The sequence below is a fragment of the Physeter macrocephalus genome, chromosome 1 (assembly GCF_002837175.3).
Source record: "Physeter macrocephalus isolate SW-GA chromosome 1, ASM283717v5, whole genome shotgun sequence".
Lineage (NCBI taxonomy): Eukaryota > Metazoa > Chordata > Mammalia > Artiodactyla > Physeteridae > Physeter > Physeter macrocephalus.
In genome coordinates, this window is record NC_041214.2 from 42,076,456 (window position 1) to 42,094,602 (window position 18,147).

Consider the following 18,147-nt stretch of genomic DNA (forward strand, 5'->3'; position numbering starts at 1 on the left):
CATCTTGAGGACCCCACCCTCATGACCCCATCTAAACCAAATTACCTCCCAAAGACCCTATCTCAAATACCGTCACACTGGGGGTTAGGGCTTCAACATATGAAATTTGCAGGAACACAATTCAGTCCATAGCAGATGGTATCCTCCATTTGAGAGTTCTGCTCCAGGATTCACTTTACTTACAAAATTGTTATCTATCTATCAAATTCACCTACCTATAAAATAAATTTCATCCCTAGTAATTCCTCTAAGCCACAAAGTAGAAACTGCACCTGACTTACAATCAGCTGGAGAAATGATAGATGAGAACGTGAGTATGAAGGAGAAGAAAGTAAAACCATACCCAGAAGACCCACAAAAAGGCATAAAAGACCACAGCTACCTGGCAACTTCCTCAATTGACCTTATGATTTTTTTTTTTTTTTTGGCCACACCACACCTTTCAGGATCTTAGTTGCCTGACCAGGGATCGAACCCAGGCCCCCTGCCGTGGAAGCGTGGAGTCCTAACCACTGGACCACCAGGGAATTCCCATCCTTATGATATTTTTATATTTCAGTATAGAATAATTCACAAGATTACAGTGGAAGACACTTTTATTGAATATCTATTGTTATAGTGAGCCTGGAGTGTTTTGCATCTTCACATAATAGCTTATCCATTCACTCATTTAACACAAAGTTACTGAGCACTTCCTACGTGTCAGGCACTGCTCTAGGTACATTTTTCTTGGAGATAAGGGAAGATGGCTGGAGGAGGGAGAAATCAGTTGACTCCGGATAATTATAAAGGCAGACTCTCTAAAGATGCTGACCTTGTTTATGATTCTGCCTGTAAAGGAAAAATTATTCTTAGGTGTAGTCATACAAACCACTTCCTTACCTTCTATTTGTGGTTCACCCCCCAAATTAGAATAGGTCAAGAAACTTGTCAGATTCTATTTGCATATGAGTTAACGTTTTATTTGACTTTTCTTTTCTCTGGAAGGTATTAAAAAGAGTGTATATTAGTGCACCACATGTGTTGTAATAGTGACATTGACCTTTCTGGTGGACACCAATGGTGCACATTTTTCAGTTGAGCCTTAAAGTCAAGAAACTAACTCCTTAACTACAAGTCTGTTGTTCTAGTTCATACAGAGGCAAAAGGTTTTTCCAAAATTTTGTTCCATTTGATTTTGGTTCCCTAAGCATGTTTGTTTAACAGAAAGCGCAGAATGTATGTGCTCCAGGCAAATGTTTTCTTTGTCTTTGATAATGTTAGAAGGACAATAGCAAAGCACATAAGGCAGGAGGTGCTACTGGTATTTGTGAGCAGATCTTACTCAAGTTTTTAGGTCTCCCTATTTAAAAATAAGAAACCTAAGTTACTTTTGCTACCACTTTACAGGGTTTTACTTCAGTCTATACAAAGTTTTGTTATAACGCAGCTCCCTTACATGGAGAAGGGGAAGTGGAATTGAAAGAAATTAAAAGAAAGGGGTGGAGACATCTTCTATTCAATCCCGATCCCATAATGTGTTTTAGTTGTATATCAGAATATATAAAATTATCTTCAGTCATATAGGTAGAGAAAAAAAGATACATCTTAATTAAGGAAGATAAGTATTCACTCAAAGAAACTAAATTGCCTTATCATCTTTTATCTTATCAACTTCCGATATAATATATCAGGAAACGACATAGAAATGGTCATAAAATGGTCACAGCTTTGGAATCCCGATTATACTTAATTTCAAGAACTTCCCAGAGTGGCTGTAGCTGAAGTGACTGTTGTGGATGTAATGACTCCGTGAGCCAAGCTGTGCGGCTCTGTTTCCCCCCGCAGGTGTCTCTCGTGCATCTCCTGAAGACCGTCCGGCTGCTGCGTCTTCTGCGTCTCCTGCAGAAGTTGGACCGTTATTCCCAACACAGCACAATCGTCCTGACCCTGCTCATGTCCATGTTTGCCCTTCTTGCACACTGGATGGCGTGTATCTGGTATGTCATTGGAAAAATGGAGAGGGAAGACAACAGCCTTCTGAAGTGGGAAGTTGGTAAGGGCTTACATTTGTCACATTTTCCATTTTTAAGGGAAAAATAGAAGATTGTTTAGGATTTGGAGGAGGTGAAAGATGAGGCTATAAATATATGTCTTCTGACTGTTGATTTGTCTCATCTTTTTTTGGCGGGTGTGGAGAGGGTCCATGGTACAAGTGATTTCTTTTGAGAAAGTTTTCTGGACCAACCTTGCATTTTTTTTCGAAGAGAATTGGGTTAAGTTCTCAATGGGTGAACTTTTAAAAATGCCCAGCACGTCTGTAGAAGTGTTTAGCTAAGTAATGTGTGATCTTATCTTGGCATATCCAATGGAGGGCTAGTAACAGTAAATCATGGGGAACTGGCCAGTCATTACAATATTTTTAAATCATAAGAAAATGATCACTTGTATTTGAGGTGGCAAGTGAATAATAAAAAGTATATCTCTACTATTTTCTCCTTTAAAAAAAAAGAGAGACAGCACTATCATTCTGACTTCCACATTTAGTATACTTTGAGAACTTGTGATGATACAGAAGAAAGGATATTTACAAATATAATTTGTAAAATTTTGTGTCCGCATAATCCATGGGAATTTAAGGGAGTTGTTTCAAGTGTTACATAATTCTGCATAAATGAATCTGAAATGTTCTGCACATGAACACATTTTTAAACTTATATCAACCACAAGAACTTTCTAAAAAAATGAAAATTCTGAAGGCTATAACCCTCTATCCTAAAATATCTGCGTTCTTCTCACAGTCTTTCCTTTTAGAGAATTGTCATAGTACCTTATGTAGGGTATTTTTTCTTCTTAATCTGACATTTAATCAGAGAATATGTTTCTTGGTTAGCTAGAAAATCCTTCACTTATCTTCTCCTCCAAAAATCAATCTTGGACTTTTGAAAGAAGCTCAGACCTTTGCCCAGGGATAAAGCCATAGAGATTCTCAAGAGAAAAAAATGCTCTAACTTCTTATACCAGCACTTTAGTGGCGGAGTGCATTTGGAGCATCCCTGGGTGGACTCTTATTAAATGCCACTCTCTCACCATAGGGCACGTACAAAGCCTTAAAGGACATCTTTGGAGAATGAGCTGGGGACTTTAAGAAAGCAGGTTCAAGGGTGTGAGTCTCCTGTCTACGTTCTTAAAAATGCTCCTACAGGGCTTCCCTGGTGGCGCAGTGGTTGAGAGTCCGCCTGCCAATTCAGGGGACACGGGTTCGTGCCCCGCTCCGGGAAGATCCCACATGCCGCGGAGCGGCTGGGCCCGTGAGCCATGGCCGCTGAGCCTGCGTGTCCGGAGCCTGTGCTCCGCAACGGGAGAGACCACAGCAGTGAGAGGCCCGCGTACGCAAAAAAAAAAAAAAAAAAAATGCTTCTACACATCTCAATTTTGTCCTTGAGGTATACAAAGAAACTAATGCATCCTGAATTGTTTTATCTTCCTTATCAAAGAACTTTTTCTATGCCTTGCTGTAGACCTCCATTCTCAGAAACAAAGTAAAGAGAGAAATAAGACTGTAGAATGAGAGCACAAATATCCTGCATAAAGAGAACATGAGGTGTGTGTGTGTGTGAGAGAGAGAGAGAGAGAGACAGAGAGAGAGAGAGAGAGAGAGAGAGAGAAGGGATGGGGAAAGAGAAGATTTGATTAAAAGGAGTATCAAAGGTTGGATTGTACTTGGATGAAAACATTTTCTGTCCTTCAGTATCGTTTCCCTCTTTGTAACTTTGTCCTCCGGCTTCCTCATCACAGACCCTAGCATGGTCCTAATGCTCTTCAGTGAATTACAGCATTAGATCTCCTCCCTTTGTTGTGAATCCATGTTAAAGTTCTGATTTGTGGCCAGCCACCTGATTCCTTTTTGGACCTGACCTCATTTCCTTCAGGCCCCAGACCTATACACACATATTAATTTGTAAGGCTTGTCTAGTCTGAGAGTCTCCAGATGGAGAAATTCAGCTTATGCACGCTGTCAAATTTAGTTAGAGGAGGAAAGCTTTGTGTTTCATTTCCAACATACCAGTCCTGCTGCAGACTGACAAACTAGCTGATGTTTTTCTTCCCACAAATAGGCAGAGGCATTTGTTTTCCAAGAAAAAAGAAGCCAACCCCCTGAACTTCATCTGCATTGCCCCCTACCACGCCTACTCTTGGTCCTGGTGATATGGGTCAGTGTCATGTATGGGGGCTTGTAAGCTGGAAGTTAGCTCACAAAGAGAGCTAACTATTGGCAAAATAAAATGATGGGAAGGACATTGGGCTGGGAGGCGATGGATCTCTCCTTTCATCATGGCTCCAACCCCTGCCAACTGTGAGATTTGCAGTAATTTTGTTCACCTGTCTGGGCCTCAGTTTCTTCATCGACAACATGAGAAAACTCACTATGTAACTTGAAAGGCTCTTTCAGGATCCATGATTTATGACTTTAATGGAAGAACAAACCCAGTTTTGTGAGTTTAATATTGTGTATCTATTTTCTATCATAGCTCAGTGCCCATGTTAACCAGCAGAAGCAATCAATCATCCAATGTCAACAAATTTGAGGGACGTGTCGGGAAGGACATCCTATGATCATAGCATGTCAAGGAATTGATACGGTTTACTCAATTATGATAAAAAATAACAGAACATTTATCTTTAGAGAATTAGATTTCCTGTCCAAACACCTCTAGGGATATGGTCAGGAAGGTAGTATGCTAATTATGTCTGTCAATATTGGGTTTTTAAGCTTGGCTACAAGGACTTTCCCTTCCCCTAAAATTACTTGGATCATTTGTTCATTTGGAACATTCTCCAGCTGAGATTTGGACACAAATTAAATAATTATGACCTTCCCTACCTAATTTTGTAATGAAGCAGCTGAGAGTCTAGGCTAATTTACTTTTTACTGTGTAATCTGTCCACTAATAATATGCTTTACCTTTTCAGTCCAATTACCACGAATCAAAAAATTCATCACACACATAAAACTTGATTAGAGAACACATTGTTCTTTATGTTCTGACTAACATTAGATGTACAGAACAGATTCATCTTCCCAAGGAATAAAATAGATCTTCCTTTCTCATCATTGTTAATTTCCTTGAAATGATTTTTTTCCCCTTTTTGTCCTTGGCAGGCATGCTCTTGTACTTACAACTAGAGAGGGTTCAAATATTTTTCATCAGACCAAACCAAAGTTAACCTTTAAAAAATGTTTCATAATGTCACTTCTCTATAATATATCTATTTTTGTAAGGAAGAATTAATACTCCTAGGTTAATTGTATCAGAGGCAAGTTATGAACAGATTTGCCTGGTGTTCTATTTTATTTCATATTCTTAGGTGTTCCTATATTATATTTTAAGGAATTTGAGATTTGGCTTATTGTTTCATGGAATTTTAAGCCTGGAAGGACCTTAGTCCAGCTCTTTGATTTTATGGTGAGAAATCCAACTCTAGGTTATACAAGCTTTCTGGTGGAAGGGACTTTTGTCACTTGTGTCCACTGCTGCTTCCTCACTGTGGTGTACAGTTTCTGGTGCATGGCAAATGCGTAAAAAGAAAGTTGTTGAATGAATCAGTCTTCAAGGTCTTTTAATTACTAAAGGACAATCATGGGACAAGAACCTAGATTCCCTAACTCCTTGTGTAGAAGTCCTTCTCATAATTTTGAGCATTATGATATAATGGGGAATGGTTATTTAGCAAATTCTTTCCAGCAGGAAGATAGAAAGAACAAATAGGGTGGTAACTTAATATTTGGCCATTTATTCAAAAAATATTTTTTGAGTGCCCACTGCATGCTTGGTCCTGTGTTAGGCACTGGAGATACCAAAACAAATTATATACTTAAATTAGGAGTTTGGGGTTAACATAGACACACTCCTATATATAAAATAGATAAGCAACAAGGACCTACTTATAGCACAGGGAACTCTACTCAATATCTTGTAATAATCTATACGGGAAAAGAATCTGGAAAAGATTAAATATATATATTTAACTGAATCACTTTGCTGTACACCTGAAACTAACACAACATTGTAAATCAACTATACTTCAATAAAAAAAAGAAGAAAAAAATAATATACTTAATGTCATGGCACTTAAGGTCCAGTAAGAAAAGCAGACAAATAATTCAATGGATATATGGCAGTGCAGTATGTTCTGTAGCAAGAACCTGCATAGAGGGGAGGCAACTAAATCTAACAGGTTATCAGCAGAGGCATTTCCAAGTTGAGGTGAGTTTTAAAGAATGAATAGTCTTGTCTCTACGGATGCTGAGGAACGGGCGTGTGTCACAGCAGGGACAGGACTGTATGAAGCCGTTCACTAGAACCAGCATAAAGGGTGAAGGGGGGTATGGTAGTGAGGTGATGAGGCTAAAGAGGTAGGTAGTCAGAGACCCGATCTTTAAAGACAATTCATGCTAAGCTTTAGAGTTTGGGCTTCATCTAAGGCTACAGCAAGGCTTAATATTCTCTCTTGAGCAGCGATCCTTTGAATATAGAACCCCAGGAGGCAGGGGGAGATGTTTTGCTCTGTTTCTTTTTCAATATCTGTAAAGTGGCCCTAATAATAGTGCATACCTCACTGGGGTCGCCAGTATTAAAGTAGGCAATCTCTGTGAAGCATTTAGCACTGTGCCCGCCACCTAGTAACTGCTCAATAAATAGGAGCTATTGTAATCATCATTACTATTTTATTAAGACAGTTACTTCTAATAAAGAAAGTACTATGACCTGGGTCTAGTGATACTTATCATCTTATATGGGAAGAGTATTAAGTAATGGCTTTAAAAGCGTTGCCTTCAAGTTTAGTCACAGTGCTCCATAAGTTATTATATACTTTTTTACACGTATCTTCAAAATAATATATCTGCCCAAACTTTCTGTTCGAGACAGCCTCTGAAAATAAGTAATTTTCACATAGCCTCGTAATTGCACACAGATAGGATATTTTCCCTTCAAAACTAATGTAGGGGAGAGGTTCAACATCTACCCTACGTGCTTCTTGGGATATAACAAACTTTTATGGAATTTAGACATAGTGCTTCAAGTCTAAGTGTGGCTTTTAAATTTAAAATTTTGTTTTCACTGTGAAGAAATGTTTCAGAACATTTCTTTAAGAAGACTTCAATAAATACCTAGCTAAAAATGTGTTAGAAGGCTTTGAATGAGCACAGGGAACTCTACTCAATATTTTGTAATAACCTATAAGGGAAAAGAATCTGAAAAAGAATATATATATATATATATGTCTATGTTACTGAATATATATATATATATATTCAGTATATATATATATATATTCAGTATATATATATATATTCAGTAACACTTTGCTGTACAATCACTTTGCTGTACAGCTGAAACTAACACAATGCTGTAAGTCAACTACACTTCAATTTTAAATAATAATAATAAAAAAGAAGACCTTACATGTTTCCTTACATCCCAGTTAATGTAGGGATATATTATTTTAGTTATCATTTATTAAGTTCAGTTAATGACATTTATAAAGTTCAGTTAATGACATTGAGTTAGTCCTTAAAGAGCTCCATTAGCATCCTAGAGAGAATATAATGGTTCTGATTTAAGCTAGAAAGATTTGGATTTGAATCTTGCTTTGGGGATTTACTAGGCATGTGATTTTGGTCAAGGTGACTTCAATGTGTGACTTTTTATACAACAATCTTAGTTTCCTCATCTGTAAAATGGGTGTGGTAGTACTGATCCTCACAGCGTTTTCTGAGGAATTATAGGTACTCAAGTTGACGTGCCTCACATAGTTTCTGGTACATATTATGTTCTTGCACCTGATAACTACCACCATGACCACCACCTCCACTCTTAATCACTAATTGAGGCCATTTTCAAACTGCAGCCACCTACTTAAACTTACGTCAATGAGCTATATAGAGGTGAAGTAGCAGTGCTGTTCAAATGTAGTGAACAACACAGAAATAGAGTCACAGATGTAAAAAACAAACTTATGGTTACCAAGGTGGAAAGGGACAGGGGAGGGATAAATTGGGAGATTGGGATTGACATATACACACTACTATATATAAAATAGATAACTAATGAGAACCTACTGTATAGCACAGGGAACTCTACTCAATACTCTGTAATGACCTATATGGGAAAAGAATCTAAAAAAGAGTGGATATATGTATATGTATAACTGATTCACTTTGCTGTACAGCAGAAACTAACACAGCATTGTAAATCAACTATAACAAAAAATTAATTTAAAAAAACCAAATCTAGTGAAGAGGTGATATTTCTGTATCAGTGACGATTCTTCTTGATTGCAAGCAAACACAGAAAAGGAATGCCTTAGCAGGACATGCAGACTCAGAAATAGAAGGATGGAGAACAAGACTTGGGAAAAGAATGTGAGCCAAGGCAGATCCAGATACCCTAGTGCAAGAAGCACAGTTGCTGACATTTTGCAAAGATGGCCTGGACGTGTTTCTGCCTTTGTAGATGCCATGAGTGAGTCCTAACCTTCTGTTCATCTCTGATTCACAGTCCCTGAAAGGAGAATCCAATTGGTCACACTTACATCATACGTTCAGACACAGACTGCTGGGCAAGGAGGGATCCCCCCACCTTACACTTTCATGGTTGGAAGTGGGACCCTGTGTCTCTCCATTACTATACACAAGGGAGAATACCCCCTTCACATAGGATTTTAGACAGCCCACCCCTCAAAAAAAGACAAAAGTCTTCTACAATAACAACTTTACCCTAATACTCAAAAAAAAAAATAACATTTATAAAAACACTTATTAAAATGCTTCTGTAAATCATCATACCTCTCTCAGACATCAAATGTCAGATGGAATTAGCTGAAAGATGGGGATGCTATAATTCTCGGTGCATCTTGCTCCCTGTAACGCAGTCTGTGCTGCTGTGTCAGCCTAACAGTTATACTTACCAAGCTGTGCTTCCACAAGCAGACTGCACCGTGGTCAGTAGCTCTCTTTTGTAGCTAAAACACTAACTTACATTCTTTCTCGAAGCTATCTCTGTTTCTAAGGCTGTGACACACTGAACTTTAAATGATCTGTTTCAAAAGTTAGAGCTGAGAGTATATTGTAATAGAGGGAAGCTTTTTTTATCTTTTAATCCTTTGGCTGGAGTACAAGTATCCATTGCAGATGTCTAAATGTGTATCTGTATCACGGAAAAAAAAAAAGCCCAAGAATATCATTTTCAAATTTGCATTGACAATTTTAGTCTTAACTCTCCTGATCCTCATTGGATAGAACATCATAAAAGCTGATTGATTTGAATGGCTCTCTAGTTATTAACTGCTTAGCATTTACAAGCCACATGTAATGGGGAAAAAAATGACCAGGCTTATGATATTGTAAGCTGATTATTTCAATAACTATCAAATTTTCCTCAAGAAGGTAGAATTGTCCAGCACTCTACATTTTCAGGTTCTGTGTAAAGGATCATATAAACATTTTTAGATAACCCTGATCTGTAGATTCTCATTCTTGCGAATACATGAAATAAAGAAAGGGGAGAAAAAGCCTAAAATGAAGATTTCTAACCATTAAAATGGACCCTAGTGACGGACTCCTGGACTTAATTTTTTATTTTTTTGAAGCAGGGTCTTGAACTTTAATGTGCACTGAAATTATGTGAGGATTGCATTAAAAAGCAGATTCTAATTCAGTAAATCTGAGGTGAAGCCTGAGATCCAGCATTTTTACCACCTCCCCAGTGAAATCAGGGCTACTGGACCCCACAACACACTTTGAGTAGCAAAGTCTTAAAAAGCCTTGGGACATTGTGTGAATGTAATACTCCTTGTTATAAAGTCCTAAACCAGCAACAATTGAGTTCTTCCTATTTTTCACTTTCCTATGCTTTTCCAATCCCCATCACATCTGTGAACTAGGAATAAATTTAATGAGTAGAAAAATAACTTACAAATTTATTTTTTCTTCACATTTTTTGAAAACAATTGATTTATATCAGATTAATATTTAGCTTACATTTATTAAGCACCACCTACATGCATGGTGCAGTGCTTAATATATTTGTATGCATTTTCTCATCTGATCTTTATTGAAATCCCATGAGACAGATATTTTCAACCTCATCTTAGAAAAAAGAAACTAAACCTTGAAAAGTTTGAAATTTCCTGAAAATTTAGTTTTTAAATTATGAAATATTTTTAACACAGAAATGTTTAGAATGAGTATAATGGTCGCCTTCTAAATATTATATTTTTTTAAACATTTTGTTTTAACATATTTGCTTTATTTCTTTTTTTAAAATCAATGCAATATCAGATGAATCCAGAGCCCCACGACCCTTCATTTCTGCCTCACTCCCTCCATCTTTCCTCCTTACTATTCTAAAGTTGGTGCATAAAATTTTCTTACACTCTGTTGTTACTATACAAATGTATTAGTAAAACAATATATGATATTATTTTCCCTCATTATCTTCCATATAAATCATCACAAATGTAAGAAGTAATAATAATGACAGGCATACATGGGGCTTTCTCAGTGCCAGGCACTGTTCAAGGCACCTCGCTATAATTTTATGAGCCCAATACTGTTATCATTTCTATTTACCGATGAGAAAGCTGAGGCACATAGGTTGTATGACTTGACCTAGATACACAGATAAAATACACAGGAGCTGGAATTTCTCTCTTCTTTGTATCTTTTTTACATTCTCATTGAACTTTATTTTTTTGGGATCAATCTGTCTTAGATATAAACCTTATATATTTATTTTTAACTGTTTAATAGAATTCTATTGTACAATAAGCCAGTTTACTCATCATTTTGGTTTATTTATCCACTCCCCTACTGAGTTGACTGCACCTCTCACTATGGCAAGTACTGGGCAATGAGCAATCAAATACAAGATTCTCTGTGTGCATATGCAAGAATTTCTCTGGGTCAAAGAGCTTGTGCATCTGCAAAATTAATACATATTGCCAAGTTCTTCTCTGAAGCACTTGTATTCATTAATTATTTAGTTGGTCATATTATATGTGTTCTTTCCCCAGAGCTTCACCAACAATTGTTACCAATGTTTTTAAACTTGTGAAAATCTTGGAGGGTGTTGGGGAGTGGAGGGTGTAAAGTAATGTCTAACTGTTGTTTAAGTTTTCATTTCCCTGTATAAGTAAGGTATAACAAGGTAGAACATATTTTTTTTGATGTAGAGAGTCACTCTAATTTCCTCTTTGGTAAATTAGACCCTCTATCTCATTAATTTTCAGTTTCTCTTCTTTCCTAAATAATCCATTTAATGCTATATATTGTTAAGTGTTGAAGTCTTTAAACGTTTTTCAAATTATATGGAACTTGAAATTAACACTTTGTTATTGATTTCTAATTACATCCATTGCTTGTTACAGAATTTGGTCTCTGTGATACTGATTCTTCACTGTTTTTTGATGCTCAATTGTATATATTCTTTATGTGTGAGGATATTATGCACATACAATTTTTTGGATATAATTTTTAGTTCAAGGTTTATATATGTCCATTAGATCAAGCTTCTGAATTTAATTATACCTATATTATAGATCCTTATTAACTATGTTCTGGCAAACTACATATGGAAGTTTTATTTGGTGCTTTTTCAGACCTCTGTTCATTTTCCATAGTTTTTTGGTTTCTTTTTTATAGTTCCAGTTCCTTGTTTTTTGTCCATTATATCAAGCTTCTGAATTGAATTTAAATATTGTAAAAAACATACTATCTTATTGTATTTCTTCATTTTTATTTTATTAATTCAAGTTCGTTGTGTGCTAATTTTTTGTTCATCCAACTCTTGCAAAAGGTGAACTATTTCCTCTTTTGTACTTTAAAAAAATTTTTATTGTGAGCTAATCTTCAATAGGGCTTCTTCCTTGTCAAAATCCTGTGCAGGGCTTCCCTGGTGGTGCAGTGGTTGAGAGTCCACCTGCCGATGCAGGGGACACAGGTTTGTGCCCCGGTCCGGGAGGATCCCACATGCAGTGGAGCGGCTAGGCCCGTGAGCCATGGCCGCTAAGCCTGCGCGTCCGGAGCCTGTGCTCCGCAATAGGAGAGGCCACAGCAGTGAGAGGCCCGTGTACCGCAAAAAAAAAAAAAAAAAATCACGTGCAGATTGAGGTATGAGAATATCCAGAATTTTGGTTGTTGTTTGCTTGCTTGCTTTTGTCAAGGATAGTAGGATTTTCCCCTGCCCTGGGATCAAATTTTAAAAAATTTCTTAGCATCAAGGTGTCTGTGACTCATGGATGGTACACATTCAGACACCAGTGCATGAAAGGCACAAGCCTAAATTTTTAAAGTTCTCTCAGAAGACCACTTTTTTCAAACTCTAGTTTTCCTTGTCATCCCTGTAAGCTGTTGGGTAAATTATTTCTACCCTTCTCCCTGCATGTATCACACTTAGTATCCCAGTTGTATACAAGATGTCAGTTCCAGCGTTTATAGCATTTAAGTGTTCTCTCCTGTGCACAGATGGCCATGAAACCCAAGCCCACGGTCACTATTACTTCTGACCAGCTGCCCATCCCTGTCTCCCCAACAGCATCACCACCATGGTGTCAGCTCACAGGCTTGCAGCTCCTCATTTTTGCATACGTACATTTCACTTCCTCTTTCGGAAGCATCTGTATATTTTCAGTGTTTCTATCAGGAAGGCTTGCACATAAGCTAAGTTCATAATCTTGCCAGAGCCACAGTCTTCAATTCTGCCAAAAATAACATAACCTAAAATCCAGTGTAATTGTCTATGTTACCTTTGAAATATAAAAATGGTTGTAATCTAATCCATAAAAAGCAAATTGAATAAGGGTTAATTACTCAAGACCTTATTCCCACTTGGAATGCCTTTATGGGGGAAAATCATTTAAACTTAAGACCTCAAATCTTCAATTCTTCAGACGGAATTGTTCAGTTACCAGGAAAATAAATTATGCAGCCGTCTTAAGAAGACATCATCAAATGTGCTTAATATACAATTATTTCTTTCCAGCTACTATATTAATCATAATAATTCTTTTGGGATAAGTGACAGTTTAACGTACTGCAGATTATTTTCCTAGAAGACTATAGATATAGAGAAAAATAGAGCAGAAAAAGAACTCTTTGGGATTGGTGCATTTAAACCCTGCAAAGTTCTTAGTATTTACTATAAAATAAAAATTTCTTGTGGCCCTAAGAAGGACAGTGTTATGAGCTGTGAGCAAGACAAGGAATCCTAGAGCTTGACTTCTAGAAGTGTACTTTGTTTTTAGAAATTCAAGAGGTGGACACAAAAATTCGCACAATTGTTTTTTTATAATATTGGTTTGGCGTAAGTTTGTATAGGCAACAACTTCCTCAGTCGTTTAGAAAGAAGTAGAAGTGATTCTAACTGAATCTTTCTGAAGATGGCATTTGAGCTGGGCTTCAAAAGATGAGTACAGCTTTGGAGAGGATGCATCAGAGAACATTTAGGTGGGGACATGGTGTGGATAAAGCCATAGAAGTAGGAAATCTCACAATGTGTTTGAGGAACAGTGAGTGGATGAGATGAATTTGTTAGTCTAGAAAATTCTTGAACAGCTGGTGTCACAAAATAAAAGGGCTAGAGGAGAAAGGGGCCTAGCATTCATGGCTGAAGTGGAGAAAGCAAGCCCCATCTGAGGGAACCAATTTTGAGCTCAGCCCAGCACCGGTGTAGATGAAGTTTAACCACATCTGATTTTTCCAGAGAATTTGGAACTTGGGATTTGGGGGTAAATCTTGGCTTTTGGAGGTAAAGTATTGGCAAGTAATTCAGAACTTGAAAAGCATAGTGTCACCACCAAAATATGTTTCTGGGGGCCTGATCAAGCCCATAGGTCACCAATTTGCCATCTCAGACTCAAAGTGAGTAAAAAGAAGGATGTGACCAAAATAATGAGTTGGAGTCTTGACTGATGATATACAGATACAATCCCCGAGAAGCCAGAGAAGGCGTGACCTGATTAATATAGTTTTTTAGGAACTTTACTACAAACTCAAGAGGGAAAAACACAGAAAATACTTTTCTTCATGATATTTGCCAAACTATTTAGTCCAGCTGAACCTTCTCGTGAAAAGGGATACACATGCTATTTTTTAATTTAAAAAAAATTTATTGAAATATAGTTGATTTAAATGTGTTAGTTTCAGGTGTACAGCAAAGTGATTCAGGTATATATATATATATATATATATACACACATATACTTTTATTATCAATACATTCTCTTCATTATAGGTTATTACAAGATATTGAGTACAGTTCCCTGTGCTGTACAGTAGGTCCTTGTTGGTTATCTATTTTATATATAGTAGTGAGTATATGTTAAAATTGGTCTCACAGTCTACAGACTTGAACTAATGAAAAGTTTTCCTCTGTTTGTTACACTAATTGTGTGAATATTTTTATGAAGGGGATTGAATTTATAAAGAATTTCCACTGGAACACTTTCCCCATTTGAGATTTTAACAAGCATGGACATAACTCGTGGATACATGATAAGAAATAGAAGATAATTACACATTATATCTAAACTAATTAGATATCTGGCATTGAAAACTTCAAAACCTCTTTTCTCTCCTTTCTTGTCATATGTGTATGTGCGGGAATGTGCTTTTTATTTAGAATTTCTCCAACTCGCTACAAACAGAAGAAATAATTAAAATGTTTTGTAGTCTATTGGAGACTATTGTCAAAATCTCCTTGGTAACATGTCCTTTACTTGGACATCAGATTCTTGATTTTGTTTTTTCATTGAGATTCGTCAGGAAAGACAGAGACAAAAACCCAATTTTAATTTCTCAGAAACTCAGATCCAAGAACCCCATTCAAGATAGAGATGATTTATGAAGACTCTCTTTTTAAAAACGGTGGATTTGTATCTTGGTGTATTTGTTCACGCCACCATCCTCTACACCAACATTAAATAGACTGACAGAAATTGGATATCGGAAGACTCAGTCAATTGAAATATTAAAGACAGAAATAAAAGCTAATGTCACCTAACTTTATGTAGCTTTCGAACTCTATACCCATTTTCTCTTCTGAGGGTATTGAAAATGAACCTTTGGCTTGACAGCCCCCTGTGAACCTATATATATATATATATATATATATATATATATATATATATATATATATATACTGATCTCATATGACAGTTTTTACAAATGTGAGTTCTAGATTCATTTCACAGCCTGGCTCCTCCGCTTATTACCTGAGTCAGTTTTTTGTTTGTTTTGTTTTCTTTGACTGCACCGTGTGACATCCAGAACTCTTCTGACCAGGGATGGAACCTGTGCCCTGTGCAGGGGAAGCACGAAGTCTTAACCACTGGACTGCCAGGGAAGTCCACCTGTGTCAGTTTTGTTTGTGTTACTTACCTGTCTAAGGTACAGTCTCCTCATCTATAAAATAGAGACAGGATTAGCTGCTTCATCAGGTGTTATGAGGATTAAATAATATAAAGTGGTTACTAAATCTTCAGTACATGTTAATTTTACTGCTGCCACTACTACAGTTGCTATTGATGTAACCATCATCATTGCTATTGCCAATATGTGGTGTTTTACTAAAATCATGATTTTAGTAAACAAAATCAACTGATTTTGTTCCCAAGAAATTATATGTAACTTTATTTACAGCATGGAAGTCAGAGTCCAAATTGCCTGCGGTCTTTACCGAAAACCTGCTGCCGATGGTCAGGGATGACGGGCTTATTTTTAGCCATCTTTCTAGCCTGAAATGGAATTTTGTCAAGATTGAGTTTTTTTAATGTAATGCAGAGAAGGAGGGCGGTGTTTCTAATTTTATCATCTGCCCATAAATTCATGCTGTAGTGCTAAATAATTCCATTAATTTTTAAAATATACTGGTTTAGGTTCACAGGTTGCAAAGCTATTCTGTGGCTAAATGGTATATTTTGAGATATGTAGTGACTCTGATCCACTTGAGAGTCACCAACAAAACAATTCCAAAGAGTCAGTCAGCACCTGAGTTGCATTAAGAGTCTGTCATAAGTGAACATACATGATTCTGGTCTTCAAATACAGTGTTTTATGTGTTTCATACAAAAACATTTATTCATAGCAATGCAAATGTATCTGCAAAAATCCAAAAAATAATACTATGTGTAATAGGATTCTGAAGGGTTAGATATTCTTAAATGAATAATCCAGTATTTTTTTGTTGACAACTGAGGGTATGTGACTCTCTGTGATTTTTCTGTTGAGAACATGCTAGGCAAACGGTGTAAGCAAGTCATGTTATGGCAGTCATTACAGATATCATGGCTGTACTGTGTGTGGTGAGAGAGGGAGAGAGGAGGGGGAGAGAGAAAGAGAGAAAGAGATAGAGAGAGAGAGGACAGAAATTCATTGCCACTGCCAAGTTTAAAAATAGATTTGACATTATTTTAAATTAGTGAATCAAATATTTTTCATTCTTTAGAAAGGAAAGATTCCTTCTTTGGATGGCAAGTTTAATGGAATCATTTTAATAAAATACTCTATTTTCTTTGTCAACAATTACATTCAAAGATATCAGACAATTTAAAAATCTTTATTCAACCAAATAGTGAGTTGATTTTGAGGAATACAAGCTATTTTGATCCTAACATTTTGAACATCCTATGTTAATCCTGTGAATGTTCTGTGCTCACTCTCTTGAACCCAAGGACATTTCCATTGTATAGTGGATACAGACGTTACCATTAGAATGATAGCATCATTTCTGATTTCTCATCTAGAGGGCTAGATGAACTTGTTAGAACTTCATCATACTAATTTAATTTTTTAATCAAATACCTATACAGCAGGATTAAACAATTTTCTTCCATTTTCTTTTTATTGTATTGGAATTATTTGTATCGAGTTCTTTTATACATAAACTTTACACCAAAGATTTAATTCATCAATCATTTTTTTAAAATTCCACATCAGATAGGATGAGTTTTCTTTTGTGACAACATTTCTATCAAGTCCAATCTTCTCAATTTAAGTTTTAATTTGAGAACTAATTTTTTTCAAGAAGATTTTATTCTTCAATCATTTTTTGATGAATAACAAATTTGACTCTGTACAGTTTTAGCTATTGCAAATTTTGTTCTTTATTCATTATTTCTACTATGTCTAATTTTCCCCCAATCAATGTTTGCTGTATTCAGTTTTCCTAAGGAATGTTTATTTTCAATCAAGTCATTTTTGTTTTGTTTTGTTTGTTTTGTTTTGGAAACTAACCAATTTCAACTTGCTCTGTTTTAAACATTGTCAACTGTATTTGTCTCATTTCTACTAATCATATTTATTTATTGGATAAAATAATTAAAATTTGTTTTTATTTCTTTGAACAAGGAGCAAAGAGCATGAGATAAACCAAATCATGGTATCTAGATGGGGATGGGGGTCAAAGGCATTGCAATCAAAACACTGGGTCAAAATGTCCTTCAAATTAGTCGACACTGCAGTGGAATCAATCAGGAAACAAATGGTTTTGCTAAGTGATAATGAAGCCTTTGAGATATTAAATATATTTTATTCTCTGTCTACATTTATGGATCACTTTATTTGAACGCTCAAATTTCCCCACTGGCATATGTCCATTTTTAGTTATATCCATGATAGATGATGAAAATTAGTTGTCAACTCATCTTCGAATTTAGAAAGCTAACTTATTTTTGAGTAATATAGTTATTTGTGAAAAAGTGATAGACAACAGAAGAAGTAAAAAGGAACCAACATTTTAAGCAGGTAATAACACTCCAGGCACCATGCCAGATGTTTTGCAAAATATCTTCTTCAATCATCACAACAGACAAGGAGACATTTTTATTTCCATTTTTTAGTTGAAGAAGCTGGAACTTAGAAGGCTAGCTCACCTGAAGTCACATTATTAAGTAATGATGGGGCTGCAGTCCAAGCCGTTCTGCAAACCCAAAGCTTGTTTTATATACATGGCAAGAGTATCTATTCTGTGGTCTCTATGATTTAGAAAGATACGCTTTATCACTTAACAGACAGGTACTGAGTACATATTAGGTGCCACACCTTGAATTCCAAGTTAGGCTTAGGAATCAAGTGTGTAAGAGAGACCATAATCCCTACTCTCACAA

At 36.2% G+C, this 18,147-nt stretch overlaps 1 protein-coding gene across 1 annotated transcript in view; it reads left to right on the forward strand.

Annotated features, from left to right (window-relative positions):
* KCNH8 (potassium voltage-gated channel subfamily H member 8) overlaps nt 1-18,147 on the forward strand; it is a 406,549-nt gene that overhangs the window by 269,699 nt on the left and 118,703 nt on the right. Inside the window, exon 7 of the mRNA XM_024115187.1 lies at nt 1,828-2,035. Within this exon, the coding sequence (XP_023970955.1) occupies nt 1,828-2,035 (208 nt within the window). The remainder of the gene's footprint in view (nt 1-1,827; nt 2,036-18,147) is intronic.